Source organism: Mus pahari, chromosome 3 (genome assembly GCF_900095145.1).
Source record: "Mus pahari chromosome 3, PAHARI_EIJ_v1.1, whole genome shotgun sequence".
NCBI lineage: Eukaryota > Metazoa > Chordata > Mammalia > Rodentia > Muridae > Mus > Mus pahari.
In genome coordinates this window covers 9,790,552-9,804,792 of record NC_034592.1, presented here as the reverse complement: position 1 = coordinate 9,804,792, position 14,241 = coordinate 9,790,552, and the positions used below count along the sequence as shown (strand labels likewise).

General features: G+C 41.1%; 1 protein-coding gene across 1 annotated transcript in view; it reads right to left on the bottom strand.

Annotated features, from left to right (window-relative positions):
* Gad2 (glutamate decarboxylase 2) overlaps positions 1–14,241 on the bottom strand; it is a 70,761-nt gene that overhangs the window by 7,441 nt on the left and 49,079 nt on the right. Inside the window, exons 12-15 of the mRNA XM_021192941.2 lie at positions 12,125–12,203; positions 6,224–6,373; positions 1,668–1,775; positions 1,269–1,358 (exon numbers count right to left, since the gene is read on the bottom strand). Coding sequence (XP_021048600.1) covers positions 1,269–1,358; positions 1,668–1,775; positions 6,224–6,373; positions 12,125–12,203 — 427 coding nt within the window. The remainder of the gene's footprint in view (positions 1–1,268; positions 1,359–1,667; positions 1,776–6,223; positions 6,374–12,124; positions 12,204–14,241) is intronic.

Here is a 14,241-nt window from a genome sequence, read left to right as displayed (position 1 = left end):
ATTGAGGCACATATTAGATACCCTTGCATATCACATATTTACATCGAGATTCATCAGTAGCAAAATTATAGTTATGAAGTAGTAATGAAATAATTTTATGGTTAGGGGCCACCACAACATGAAGAACTATATTAAAGGGTTGAAGCATTAGGAAGGTTGAGAACCACTGATCTATAGGAATCCTCTACTGCCCTATTTATAGAAGGAAATAGATTATTCCAGAAGGTCAGTAAGCTAAGGTGAGATTCTTAGTAGTAGGGAATACATGCCTGGCTAACCTGGCTGTGTGTGCAGCCTCCGGAGTCACTGAAACAATGCCTAGAACAACTAACCTGAGGTTCATGTATAAGTGATGGATGGCCCTGGTTTCCCATTCCTACAGCACTGTGAGAAATAGGCTCTGGAGCCCTCTCCCTTTGGTGTGCACCATAAAGCAAACTGTATCCATGTGTAAATGTTGGGAGCAGGTAGAGAGTAAAGATATCTCTCTCTCTCTCTCTCTCTCTCTCTCTCTATATATATATATATATATATATATATATATATATATATATATATACCTTTCTAACCAGAGGAGACTTCAGAGCTCTTTAGGCTCTGGAGTCAAACTTGCTGTACAATCTGGGGAGTATTACATTTTCCATAGTCATTCAGTAAAAAGGGGACAGCAATAGTGCTTGGCCACTTCAACTCACACGAGTTGCTATGAGTCTTTAAGTGACCTGAATCCTGATAAATGTGGAGCCTGGGGCACACTGTACACATAAAATGGTAGCTGTTAAGATTATTGTTCCTTCTACTGGTTAGCCTGGATCTTGGTATTCAAAAGAGTTCTTTTTGTTTCCTTATCCTCTCTCTCTCTCCCCTCCCCTCTCTCCCCACCCCCCTCATCTCTGTCTCTCTCGTCTCTCTCTCTTTTTCGCTTTTTCTTTTGGCTGACAATTTCTCATACTTGACGTTTCTTTTGTATTTGTAACTGAGTATTTCCGTTCAAAAACCAGTCATCTTCAAGGGCAGTTTTTGGTGATTTCTGAATGTCAGTAAAGATTGTCACCCAATCAATTATTTTAAGACACCATAAACTCTCTCTCTAGGAACAAGCAAATGGAATTGTGAAAAATCAGGGAACAATGGCTTTGCACATCTGGACTCTGGGAGAGCTCATGTAGGAGGTAGATCTAGGCTCCAGCTGGTATTCCCCACAAAGACATTGCATATCACAAAGAAGACACATGTAGCGAAGGAGCCAAGGAGCTCTCCGTGCCTACCTTTGAGAGGCGGCTCATTCGCTCTTCATTGTCTTCCAGAGTGCGCAGACTAGGAGGTACAAACCAGAAGCAGACATTTGTGTGCTGAGGCTAAAGAGAAGAAAATAGGATTCAGGCCTGGTCTGAAATTCCAAGGATGGTTCAAATATTTTGATTTTTCAGGCTCAGAAGACAATTCCTGTATTTAAATGAGTAATTTCCTTTGGAGCATCTTCCTTTCACATTCTTCAGAGTTGTGAGTCCACTCTTTATTCTAGCTCGAAGGAACTATCCCACCCTCTATCACTTGCCCCTGTAATGGTCCCACTTAGAAAGCTCATTACTGACATCAGAAAATGCCAGGGGTAAGGACTGGGACTGAGGACGTTCATGGTGATTGTTGAAATGTTGAACTCGTACCTTCCCATCAAACACCATTTCATACCCTTCTCGGTTTTTTATGATATTGTATAAATACTCTGCCAGCTCCAAACACTTATCAATGTGTGCTTCAAACCCAGTAGTCCCCTATGAAAGAGCAGAGAGAGAAAGCATTAGGCAGGCCAGGCATGTGGAGAGCTCTCAGAGAGAAATGAGGGGACAACGTGAGTCCTCTGGAGATTGGCAGCCGTTCTGCCATTTCCAGCCCTGCCACTTTGACACGTCTTAGACAAGGATGCTCCTAGAGGTTTTTCTGGTGATTACCCTTTAATTCTCCTCCCATGATGTTTGTTCCTTTTTCATTGAGGCCCTACATTTGACTCCTTTTGTTCCCAGGGCTTAATTCCCCAGGCAATTATTTTGATTACTCAAGGGGAAAATTTGCCTTTGCAGCTCATAGATGCAATCACGGAAGTCATTAATAATAGAAGGGATGGGCTAGTCTTTCCTGCAGATAGGAAGCCTTGTCAGGGATCTCCCCCTCCCCCCACTGCCCTCCCCACATGCCTGTTTGGCCCTCACTCATGATGCAAATTATCCATCCCCAAGCTACAGGTACTTGCTGAGTGTCAGTTGGTCAGACAGATGAGTCTTAGGAAGGCTGTCATTGTGCTTAGCTTTCCGGTGTCCTTGGTAGTGATGCAGGGCTCATGGCAGCTGGGTACATAAACCATGAGTGGCTTTTACTTCTCAGCTCTGGAAACCTTGGATCTGAACTTTTGAAACAATAGTACAACTGCCTTGAACTGGAATTATCTAACCAATGCCTGGGCACACTAGGGAACTGATTTAAAAAATGCTTTTCCTTTGCTAGTTCCTGTGTTTGCTAAGTGCAAATGGAAATCTCAGGAAAGCAGTTAATGCTCGGGAACTGGTACATAACTTAATCTTGCATGGAACTCAGAGGAAGCAACTGTAAATATGATAGAGTCAGGATGGGCGTGTTTATCTTCGCCTAAAAAGAAGACCCAATCAGTCCATGTAAAGCATGCTTCAGAATGAGCTAGCTGTATTGGAGAAATGAGATGGGTTCAGAAGATTGTCACTGAAGTGATGGTCTCCTCTGTCTACTCCTCCTCATTATTCCTTTTTAGATGATGTCCCAATTCTTGTTGGGATGGAAGAAAGATACACCCAGTAAGCTAAAGCAAGAGGGTTGCTGGGATTTGAGATCAGCCTGATCGCTAAATGAGAATAGAATCTTGTTTTAAAATCATGTAACCATTGTAGCCAAATTTTCTACGGTAGTTCCTGCAGGGAAAGTTTGATTCTTGTGACAAGCATGGCAAGGGAGCTTTTGATGGGATAATTATCCTCACTTCTGGTCTATGTTGAGAAATTGTGCTTAGTATTTTGAGAACTATTATCATTTCATCTTGAAACAAAAATGAAGCTTTAAGTTGTAAGCCAAATGGAAAATTGTTCCATTTGGATGTCCAGACATTTGAAGCTTTGTGTAACAAATCGAAAGATGCTCTTAAGTACCATGGTTTGGCACTGCCTTTTCACCTCTCTGAATTCCTTTATTTCAGGATAGGAAAAGCTGACTCCCTAACCTTCATCTCAGGGGTTGACCTGCTCCTGCCGTTTGATCCACTCCTGATATTCTTTAAGTTACTTTTCTAAGAACCAAGGGCCACCTCATTCAGGAGCAGAGACTTCAGGAATTGGTGCAGCATGAGCTTATGTAAGTACAGCTAATGAACACCACTTAGTAAAAACACAGAAGAAGAAGAAAAAAAAAAACAAAAAAAAAGGTGTTTGAGAGAAGAGAGAGCTTCTACTCTATGTAGAGATAAGTCTTTCTTAATTTACTACTTGACATTGCCAACTATTATTTTGCAACTTCCATTCATCAGTAAAATAAACTGACAGATTTTGTAAAGGCTGATTTAGAACCCACTACAATATATGACCTTGATGTTTCTTCCTCCAAATTAAAGTGTTGTGACCAAATCTTATGCTGAGGAATGAGAGCTGCTTATATGTCTTCAGCAGACTCTTAACTTTTGCTTTGTTTTGTTTTTGGCTTTTTGAGGTAGGGCCTTCTTCCGCACACCTTTGTCTGGCTTCTGACTTTCTGAACTGATCAAGCTGGTCATAAACTTATAATGACCCTTCTGCTCCCAAGTGTTAGAATTACAAGCATATGCTTTCAAGGGACGCAGGGGAGGGGGGATGCTGGCAAGGTCAAAAGAATCGGGGCCCAGTGTACACTACCCCTACAAGGCTTCCCAGAACCAGTGGTGACACTTCCAAACAGTTTGAGAAAACTCAGTGGGGTAAATACAAAGGGGACTGCCTGAGGACATGCTATTCCTGGGAACCATCTCAGAGTTTGTTTGTTTGTTTGCTTTCACTTAAGCTTGTATTTCTGTCTAGAATAGGCTTAAAGAAGATCCTACAAAACACCTGTGGATTACACTTTCTCTATCAGTAAAAATTTTTCTCTTTCCTTCTTGGCCATCTCACATACCTCGACTTGGAAGAATTTTCTAGAACGGTTTGTGGAATTTGTTACTGAGGACACAGTTTGTACCTCTTTACAAAGGCCCTTGCCTGCCCTCTTCCTGGAAGGGAGCATAACTGCTGATAAGTTGCTTAAGTCACCCTGTGGGACTGAGCCTATTGCCTACTATGTAGACAGTGAAAGCACAGAGTCAGATGTGTAGTAGTCTCTTGATCAAACACACAGGAAGGGCATTCCTGCTTTCTCTTCAGTTACCCCTTGCTTGTTTTCCTGTGTTTTCCATGGTATGATATTTTTCAGTTAGGTTCTATATTGTGTGTAGGAAGCTCTGGCCATTGTCTGATTTCGTGACTTATAAACCGAGAGTCTAGTCAAAATTAAACCATGTACCTCAGAAACCAAAGCCACTCCCCCCACAAAAGATATGAAAATGGGATTCGCACTTGAGATTTGAGGGCAGGAAGGATAGCAGAGGGTGGAGGGACAAGTGTGACTAGATTTGATTATATACACACATAAAACAGTCAGAGAATAAACTCATAAAATATAGCCTCTGACTTACAGAAATGACCTTGCTGGTAGAGGAAGAATCATAATCCAGGTGAATTTTGAAGTACACGGGACCCCATACAAAGGACTGGGAACTTCTGGAGTTTTGAAAATTACTTTCTCATTAGAAATCATTCACTGTCTACCACCATTTAACTGGTAATAAGGACACATGATCCACTATGTTCATAGCAGCCTTATTTATAATAGCCAGATGCTGGAAAGAACCCAGATGTCCCTCAATAGAGGAATGGATACAGAAAATGTGGTACATTTACACAACGGAGCACTACTCAGCTATTAAAAACAATGAATTTATGAAATTCTTGGGCAAATAGATATATCTGGAGGATATCATCCTTAGTGAGGTAACCCAATCACAAAAGAAGTCACTAGATATGCACTCACTGATAAGTGGATATTAGCCCAGAAACTTAGAATACCCAAGATACATCTTGCAAAACACAAGAAAACCAAGAAGAAGGAAGACCAACGTGTGAGTACTTCATTCCTCCTTAGGATAGGGAACAAAATACCCATGAAAGGGGTTACAGAGACAAAGTTTGAAGCTGAGACGAAAGGATGGACTATCCAGAGACTACCTCATCCGGGGATTCATCCCATCATCAGCCACCAAACGCAGACACTATTGCATATGCCAGCAAGATTTCGCTGAAGGGACCCTGATATAGCTGTCTTGTATGAGGCTATGCCAGTGCATGGCAAATACAGAAGTGGATGCTCACAGTCATCTATTGGGTGGAACACAGGGCCCCCAATAGAGGAGCTAGAGAAAGTACCCAAGGAGATGAAGGGGGCTGCAACCCTATAGGTGGAACAACAATATGAACTAACCAGTACCCCCTGAGCTCGTGTCTCTAGCTGCACATGTAGCAGAAGATGGCCTAGTCGGTCATCGTTGGGGAGAGAGGCCCCTTGGTCTTACAAACTTTATATGACCCAGTACAGGGGAGTGCCAGGGCCAAGAAGTGGGAGTGGGTGGGTAGCAGAGCAGGATGTGGGGAGGGTATAGGGAACTTTTGGGATAGCATTTGAGATGTAAATAAAGAAAATATCTAATAAAAAAAGTTGAAAAAAAAAAAAGAAATCATCCACTGGAGTGGTCATGGAATTAAGTGGTCACAGTAGGCATTTTCATTCTAGTTTCCTTCTAAAACACACTAATCTATTCAGGCAACCCGTCATCAAGACGGATCATCAAACAAGATGGAGAAGGGGGTGAATAAAATAAACCAAATAACAATGAGGATAACAACAGTAAGAGGTGATTCTTACTGATGCATCAAAATGGGTCTTTGAGTTGAGAAAGCTTTAGGAATGTGAGAGGAGACAAACAGTGGGTTAAATATGTTCTTGCCTATGGAGAATGCAGCCACGCAGACACAGGGTTAAAAAGAATTCCCTGAGTAACTTTTCATTTAGCAATCACATTAAAAAAAAGTTGGTCAGGCAGGTTTTCTTTTCTTTAGTTGCCTTTTAACTGGCCTGGGCTTACCTTTGCTCTCCACATGAGCCATAATTTAAAGACATCGACATGGCGTCCACACTGCAAGGCCTTGTCTCCTGTGTCATAGGACAGGTCATAGTGCTTATCTTGCTGAAAGAGGTAGGAAGCATGCATCTGGTTGCAGCTCTGCATCAGTCCCTACAAGAGCAAAGAGAAAATTCAGGATGCTCTATTTAGCATGTCACTGTGGGTAATTGTTAAGAAAGAAAAATCATAAAGTCAAATTTTCTTGTACCTTTTTGAAGAAGAACACAGCAAGAATTAAACAGAAAAACTACTGGATAAGACTGTCTGGGCAAGCATCATGGGTTGATTCTGTGGGATGAAGGCTCAGGTGGAGTACTACCAGAGGGGCACACTTATACTTTTGCTTTCTTAATTTTAAGAAATACATTTATAATAAATATGTAGACAAATAAAATTCACAGGGTGATGCTCATTTTCTGGGAGATTATCTTGATCTTGTTTTATTGTAGTTAAAATATTTCAGAAACCCAGTACTTGGGAGGTAGAGGTAGGATTGCTGCAAGTTTGAGGTCACCTTGGTCTACACAGTGAATTCTAGGCCAGCCAAGGTTGCGTAGCAAGATCACCCTTTTAAAGAGGAAGGCAAAGGAGAACGTGGAAAAGAAGGGGAGGAAGTGGCTTCAGAAACTTGTAGGTTCTTTGGCTTTTAAGATTTATTTTATGTGTGTGGGCAGGCTGCCTGCATGCATGTCTGTCCACCTGCATGCATGTCTGTCCACGCTATGGATTAGCGCCCAAAGAGTCCGGAATATTAGATTCCTGAAACTGGAGATACAAATAGTCGACTATCATGTGGGTGCTGGGAGTCAAACCTGGCTCCTCTGTGTGCCTAACCTTTGTCTCATCTCTCCAGACCCAACTGGTTCTTCCAATGCAATTACTAAGGTTCTTCTAGCACTTTCACTCCCCTGTAATGTTCAGATTTTGAGCTATTCAATAGCTCATTGCTTTTATTTTTATATATTAGAATGCAAAAATTAACCAAAGCTGCTGCAATCCTGGATTGAACCCAAATGAGCAACTTTTCCCATCTCCTGTTCCTCTCCCAAGGGTCAGGCTTAGAGATTACATTTTCACATTTAGTTGCTTATGGTAGTTGCAAAGGAGAGTTTCCTGTCAGTGACCATGAATGTGCCCAAGCACCATAACCCTATTCTAGAAATAAGCAGCAAAGCGATTGTTCCAAAGAACGGCAAGTGACTCATGCTTCTGACTACAATAGCACCGCCAGTCTCTTACTGGAAACCCCACCACGATTCAATTTATCACATCTGCTGGAAGCTTCTGATTCTTCTGTCAGCTACTGTGTAATTGTGATTTCATAAAAGCTTTGACATTTGGTTTTCTTTCTCTTGTGACTCATGACAAGAGAAGAAAAGACCAAAATGTGATCACTGAGCTGGAGAAGAAGAGAGAACCATTTTTAAAAGGTTATCCAAACTAAAATTCAGAGCAATACAGACAGAACACTTGGTAGACAATAGAAGTGACTACTTTCAGCTTGGGCTTCACGTTATATGAGTTTAAAAAAGAAAATTCCCCTTACAGTCTAGTAAGATGTAGCATTATAGCAAGCACTTCTATATTGTTTCATGATCACAAAAACTCTGTACTAGTTTTTCCCTGGCATCAAGAGCTTAAAAATAGTTGTGATCAGCACTAAAGGAAAGAATGGAGGAAATTATGGGATGGTGGGTAGGTCAGATCAGCTCTGACTGAAATGGAAAGATTAGCTTGCAGCCTTCAGTGTTCATGACTGACACTGGAAAGACCAGGCTCACTATGGAAGCAAATGGTGATCTAGGTTTATACACACAAGGCTTTCATGAGATAATGTTCTGGTTCTGAGCAAGAATACAGTCAAAGACCACTGTTTTCCAAATGAGTCTAAATACATGGCTATTTCTCAAAATGGAAGTCTCAGGTTCAAATAGACTTAGGAACATATACATTTAAATATTTGTTGTTTAGGTAATATAGTGTATAAGAGGTTTCAACAATCCCTTGGAATGCCAAGATTTGTTTTAAACTCTCATCAATATATCTTGAACTTTTTAAAACTGAAGTTTTTTCCTCACCTCAGAATATTTACTGCAATTTTTTGGAATGCCATTTTTCATTGTATTCCAAAGTTGGGTATGTGTGTGGTCAGAACATCATATGTTCTTGGATTTGAAAGAGAGATTAGAGTCTACATGTTTCTTTCTTGTATTTATTTTTAATTNCATTTTTCATTGTATTCCAAAGTTGGGTATGTGTGTGGTCAGAACATCATATGTTCTTGGATTTGAAAGAGAGATTAGAGTCTACATGTTTCTTTGTGTGTGTGTGTGTTAATTATATATATATATATATATATATATATATATATATATATATATATATATATCAGTGTGTGAGCTGAGCTGGTTAGTTTTTTATTGACTTGACAAACGCTAGAGTCATTTGCCTGAGAAGAAGCCTCAGTTAAGAAAAATGCCTCCATCAGATTGGCCTGAGGAAAAGTCTTTGGGACATTTTCTTTATTAATGATCCATGTAGTAGGGCCCAGCTCAATGAGGGAGGTGCCACACTGGGCAAGTGGTCCTAGGTTATGTAAAAAAAATAAATAGAGAGCCATGGAGAGCACTTCCCAAAGTGGGCTGGGCCTGCCCATGTTAATAATCAACTGTAGATGTTTATAAAGTGTTCCTTACTGTGACAAGTTTCATTTGATGAGGTCTCATGTATGATCAAGAGATTTGGCATCAAGAGACATGCAGACACTGCAGAGGGGTCTAACCAGTAGCAAGTGGAGGTACCCACTTCCTTGTGCCAAATTTATACTTCTTTGATCTCACTGGTGGTTTTTTGAAATGGCATTTTGGTTTACTTTTATCAACTCTGCATAGGACATATTGAAGCTCCATGTTCTTTTCATAAGTCTTAGCAATAATTGGAATGAGCCTGTCTCCTCAAGCCGAACCTTAGCCTGGTGAGTGTTAGCCTTTCCTTGCTGTGTCCCCATTCTTCCCCCTTTGGAACAGTAATATTTACTCTGTGCCATTGTAGGTCTTTTGGTTTTCAGAGGCTCACAGTTGAGAGATAGCTCTGAGTCACTAAAGAGACTTTGGGACAATGTTGAAACTGTTGGGTTACAGTAAGTTTTGAACTGTCTGCACTTTGTGTTAGAATATAGCCAAGAGTGTCTGAAAGCCAGGTAAAGAATACTATGGTTTGAATGTGCAACATCCCTCCATATGCACATGATTGAAACCTTGGTTCTCTGGATGGTAGTGCTGTCTTCAGAGACTGCACACTTTAGGAAGAAATGGCTCACTTGGGTGGGTATGGAGGGTTAGAGCCTAGCCTCACTTCTGCTAGTGCATTTGTGTTCTGCAAGACCAGAGGCAGTGAGATGTCCCAACCACAAGCCATACTTTGGTCTGCGGATGTACCTTTCAATTCGGGATGGACTGTCGTCTCACACTGTGAGCCAAAGTAAAGCCTCCTGCCCTTAAAATATCTCCTATCAAGTACTTGGTCACAGCAATGAGAAAAGCAATTAATAGCAAACCCTTTTCAGAAGAGACTAGCTGTTCTAGTATATAGAACACAGCCTGTATCTGGTTCAGTCTGTCTTCTCCCTTCCTCATCTGTGGCAGAGAGACGCTTTGATGTCTGGAACTGTCAATGAGTATTTTGGATATAGCCACGTGTCTTGGCTATATCCTAGGTAGCATCAACTTGTCAGGTCTTCCTTTCCAGTGCAGGCATCTAATCAGATCCAGGTTGGCCTTTTTGCATCTGGCTTGCAGCTCTCCTTTTGGCTTGCTGTGACAGAATGCAAACCACTATCAAACATCTGGCTGAGACACAAGTAACAAAGATTTACTCTTTCCTTTCAAGTCGTGCTGCTGAGGTGTAATGGAATTGGGTAGATGATGACAAATTAACTGAGTGTCTCTTTGAAAACTAGACCTGTGGCTGGAGAGGTGGCTCAGTGGTTAAGAGCACTGACAGCTCTTCCAGAGGCCCTGAGTTCAGTTCCCAGCAATCACATGGTAGCTCACAACCATCTGTCATGGGATCTGATGCCCTCTTCTGTTGTGTTTGAAGAAAGAAAACATGTATTCACATTAAATAAACAAATCTTAAAAAGAGAAAGAAAACCAGTCCCAAGGAATACTTTTACAATGTGATCCTCAAATTTTGTAGGGGATTTTGTCTTCAATTTGTGTTGAGATTTTAACTTATTTGATGAAGACACAGAAGGCATGCTGATTAAATTAGTAGCTATGAAGAAGAGTGAAAAGTGAAAGAAGTAACCATGCCCTTCAACCCAGAAATTCCTCTTAAAGGGATGATTAATCAGAAAAGTGATAAAGATACATGCTTAAGGACCTTATCAAGTGACTAGATGTTATGTGATAGGATACTAAAAGACAATTAAATAAAGTTTTTAAAATAATCATGTTCATCCTAGAATGGTAAATATAGAATGCATGTATATGCCATACATAGTAACAATTTTATTTTGAATGTATAAAAATGAATGTATATATAACATACACATTCCCATAAAATTGTAGAATATATTTAAAGACAGTAATGATATTTACCTCTAAATAACAGGATTTTGTATGAGTCTAAATTTATCTATATAGTTTAAAAGAAGTGAAATATTATTAAAGCAAGTAAAGTTAAATATTTAAAAGTCATGATAATAAAATGTAGTATCACGATTTTAACATGATAAAATTTAATTAGGATGAACTGACACTCCTTGATTTAGTCTTTTCTTTTATTTGCTTGGTTTTGTTGTTTGTTTCTAGGCAGGGTCTGGCTCTGTATCCTAGGCTGGACTTGAACCATAGCAATGCTACTTCAGTCTCCTTAGTGCTAGGATGACAAGTGTTATTCTCACACTTGGCTTTTGTTTTGCTTTTGTTAATGGTGTAGCAATGAATGTAAGGGGAGGACCTTGACTGTATCCAGGAACCATGAAGGGAGACATAGAGATGTTGGCCAACAGGAATCTGTTTCAGACTTTGCAAACATCTATGTACCTTGAATAAATGTGGCCTTCACTTACTCTTCTTGTAAATACATATGCAGATGGATTAAATTTATATTCTGAATATGACATTCAGATTTAAATATGAGATATATAATATATATGTGCATATATATCCATGCATATGTATGTAAATCCTAACACCTAACTTTAATTCTTTATCATGTATACATTTCCTATGGTTAAAAACTACTTCTTATAGTTCCATAAACAAATTGTAGCTCCCTTTGATAGCTCAGCTGGTAGAGCAGAGGACCATAGGATCCTTAGGTCACTGGTTCAATTCTGGCTCAAGGGAAAGAGCTTAAATTTTCCAAAAAACAAAACAAAACAAAACAAAACAAAACAAAACAAAACAAAACAAAAAACACCTCCTAAGCTGGGCGTGGTGGCACATGCCTTTAATCCCAGCACTCGGGAGGCAGAGGCAGGCAGATTTCTGAGTTCGAGGCTAGCCTGGTCTACAAAGTGAGTTCCAGGACAGCCAGGGCTATACAGAGAAACCCTGTCTTAAAAAAACAAAAACAAAAAACAAAACAAAAGAAAACAAAACCAAATTGTAGATTTAATTTTCTGAGAGGGGAACATAGAAGGTCTCTGTAGTGGGAGTCTGAGCTGAGGAAAGGAGTTTAAGGAAAACATGCAGTTAAGGTCTCATTCTGAAGGCTGAGAGTTCAGTCTTCTCGCTCTAGACATCTGACTAAAGAGAGGTCAGCAGGGCTCTGTGTGGGAATCATGAGCACCTGAACATCTGTATGAGATGTTAGATCTGCCCCTGGACTGGCCCAGAATCAGGGAGAGCTTACCTCCTCTCTAACCAGGAGAGCTGAACACTGCAAGGGGACACCCATCATCTTGTGAGGATTCCATGTCACAGAATTGGCCCTAAAAGACAATCACATGAGAGGGTGGCATCTGACATCAGGCTCAGACTACTGAGGTTCTGCCCCTCAGAGCTTCCAGTTTGCTGTCATTTTCTCTTGCTCCAGGATGACACCCCATCTTCCATTGTTCTCAGGGAGGGATGGTGAATAACCTTCATTCTTTCCCTTCTCAGCACCTCCAATGTAGCATACATCTGCCTGTATGACAGTCTCAGGGCCCTAAGGGTGATGGGGGTCACAATTCAGAGTCCTGTCTTTAGCCACTGTTGACCAGATCACTGGAAGAGTCACCCTTGAGCTTCTATTGTCCCTGCTTCTTTATTTTGTCACAGTAGCCTGTGTGAGGGATCATCACTGCATTGATTGTCTGTCCTTTCTTTGGTGGCATTTGTCCTCCTCACATGTCCCCCAGAAGCTTCTGCTATTCCTCCGAGAGCATCTCTCCTCTAACATGATGTTGTGTGTGCTGAGCAATGTGACCCATGTAGGAGAGGTTCTGCTATCTTCTCCCTGTTCTTCCCCCTTTTCCTCTCTTACTTTTCTTTCCTCCTTGAAATCGCATCTCACTACAAAGCCTATGATTCACAGTTGTTAACCTCTGCCTCTTGAGTGCTGGAGTTATGGGTATGGTTGCTCATACCCACCTTACAGCCAAGTTTCCAATACAACTTGTCTTCATTCCTATGCATTGCTTTGTTCCTTCAGTAACTGTGGCTCTAAGAGGCACAACTCAGACTTACACCACATTATGACCATGGTTCATATTTCTTTAATAATCATTACAATTAGCTTAATCTGGATAGTTTTAACTGGTCTCCACCCCCATCTTTGGCATTGGGATTATTTTACAGTTTTGTTTATATACAGTCTCCATCTTTCTTGTTCCTAAATTTTCAGCACCCCCTTTCCCTAAAGCTGAAATTTCCAAACCACAGCCCATGACTAGCAAAGCCTCAGGGTGGCTTGTGTTCAGCCTGTGTCCCTTCCCTTCTTTTACTGTCTCCATCGCACAGATTGCCTCTTGGTCTCTGAATGATCTACTCTGCTCTTGTGCCTGTCCTGCTACTTCCTGTGTCCCTTCCCTTCTCTTACTGTCTCCATCACACAGATTGCCTCTTGGTCTCTGAATGATCTACTCTGCTCTTGTGCCTGTCCTGCTACTTCCTCTTCTTGGCTTTACTTGGTTTAATTTAATTTGCCCCTAGATCCTGATTCTTAAAGTGTCTCTGCTGCCTTATTCATGTTCTTTAGCATCTCCCCTCACTCCCACTGCTCTACTCCAACCTCTCCCTTCAGTGCCCAGAGAAAGCAACTGCAAGAATTCTATATTTGTTAAGCAAGCTCAATGCTTACCGTGATGTTTTGTATAAAGAACCCACAGGAGGAAGGAAGGCAGTGGAACAGCCCATAGCAGCTGTGTCCACAGTGCCCTAGCTTGCTGCTCCCTTAACTCTCCAATCAGGGTCTGAGATCCTTGGGAAGAAATGATGAATGATGGTACTTATTGTACCCCAGATCTTGTTTAAGTCAATGAACAATCCAGCTCAGGGGTCCATGGCATCCGGACAGCACTCCTGGTGACTTACATTTGTGGAAGATATTCTGCCAACTCCATGGATAGGATATCTGTATTTCTACAACTTTTCTGCCCTGCCTCTACATGGAAGGCCACAAATATACCCTACCCTCCAATCAGACTGAACTTAACTTTTTTCAAGGACATTTACCAAACATCTCTGCTCTCCAGAGGGAATACCCTTCTTTCCTTTCTGCTCCTCCCTGGATGATGCTAAGCTCCAGAGCTGATGCCTGGCACATGTTGCCTGAAATGATGAGATCTAGGAAGGACCATTTCTTCCTCCAACTTCCTTGTCAGAATGCTTGCCTTGGCTCTCAGATAGGATCAAAGGCAAGTGATGCTGCCACTTCTGTTTTACTACAACCCTAAGAGAGCCATTAAATTCCCTGGCCTGGAAGAAGGGACTAAAGAGTTGGTTTACAATGTCAGTCATTCTCTGGAGTATTTAGGCTCCTAGCAG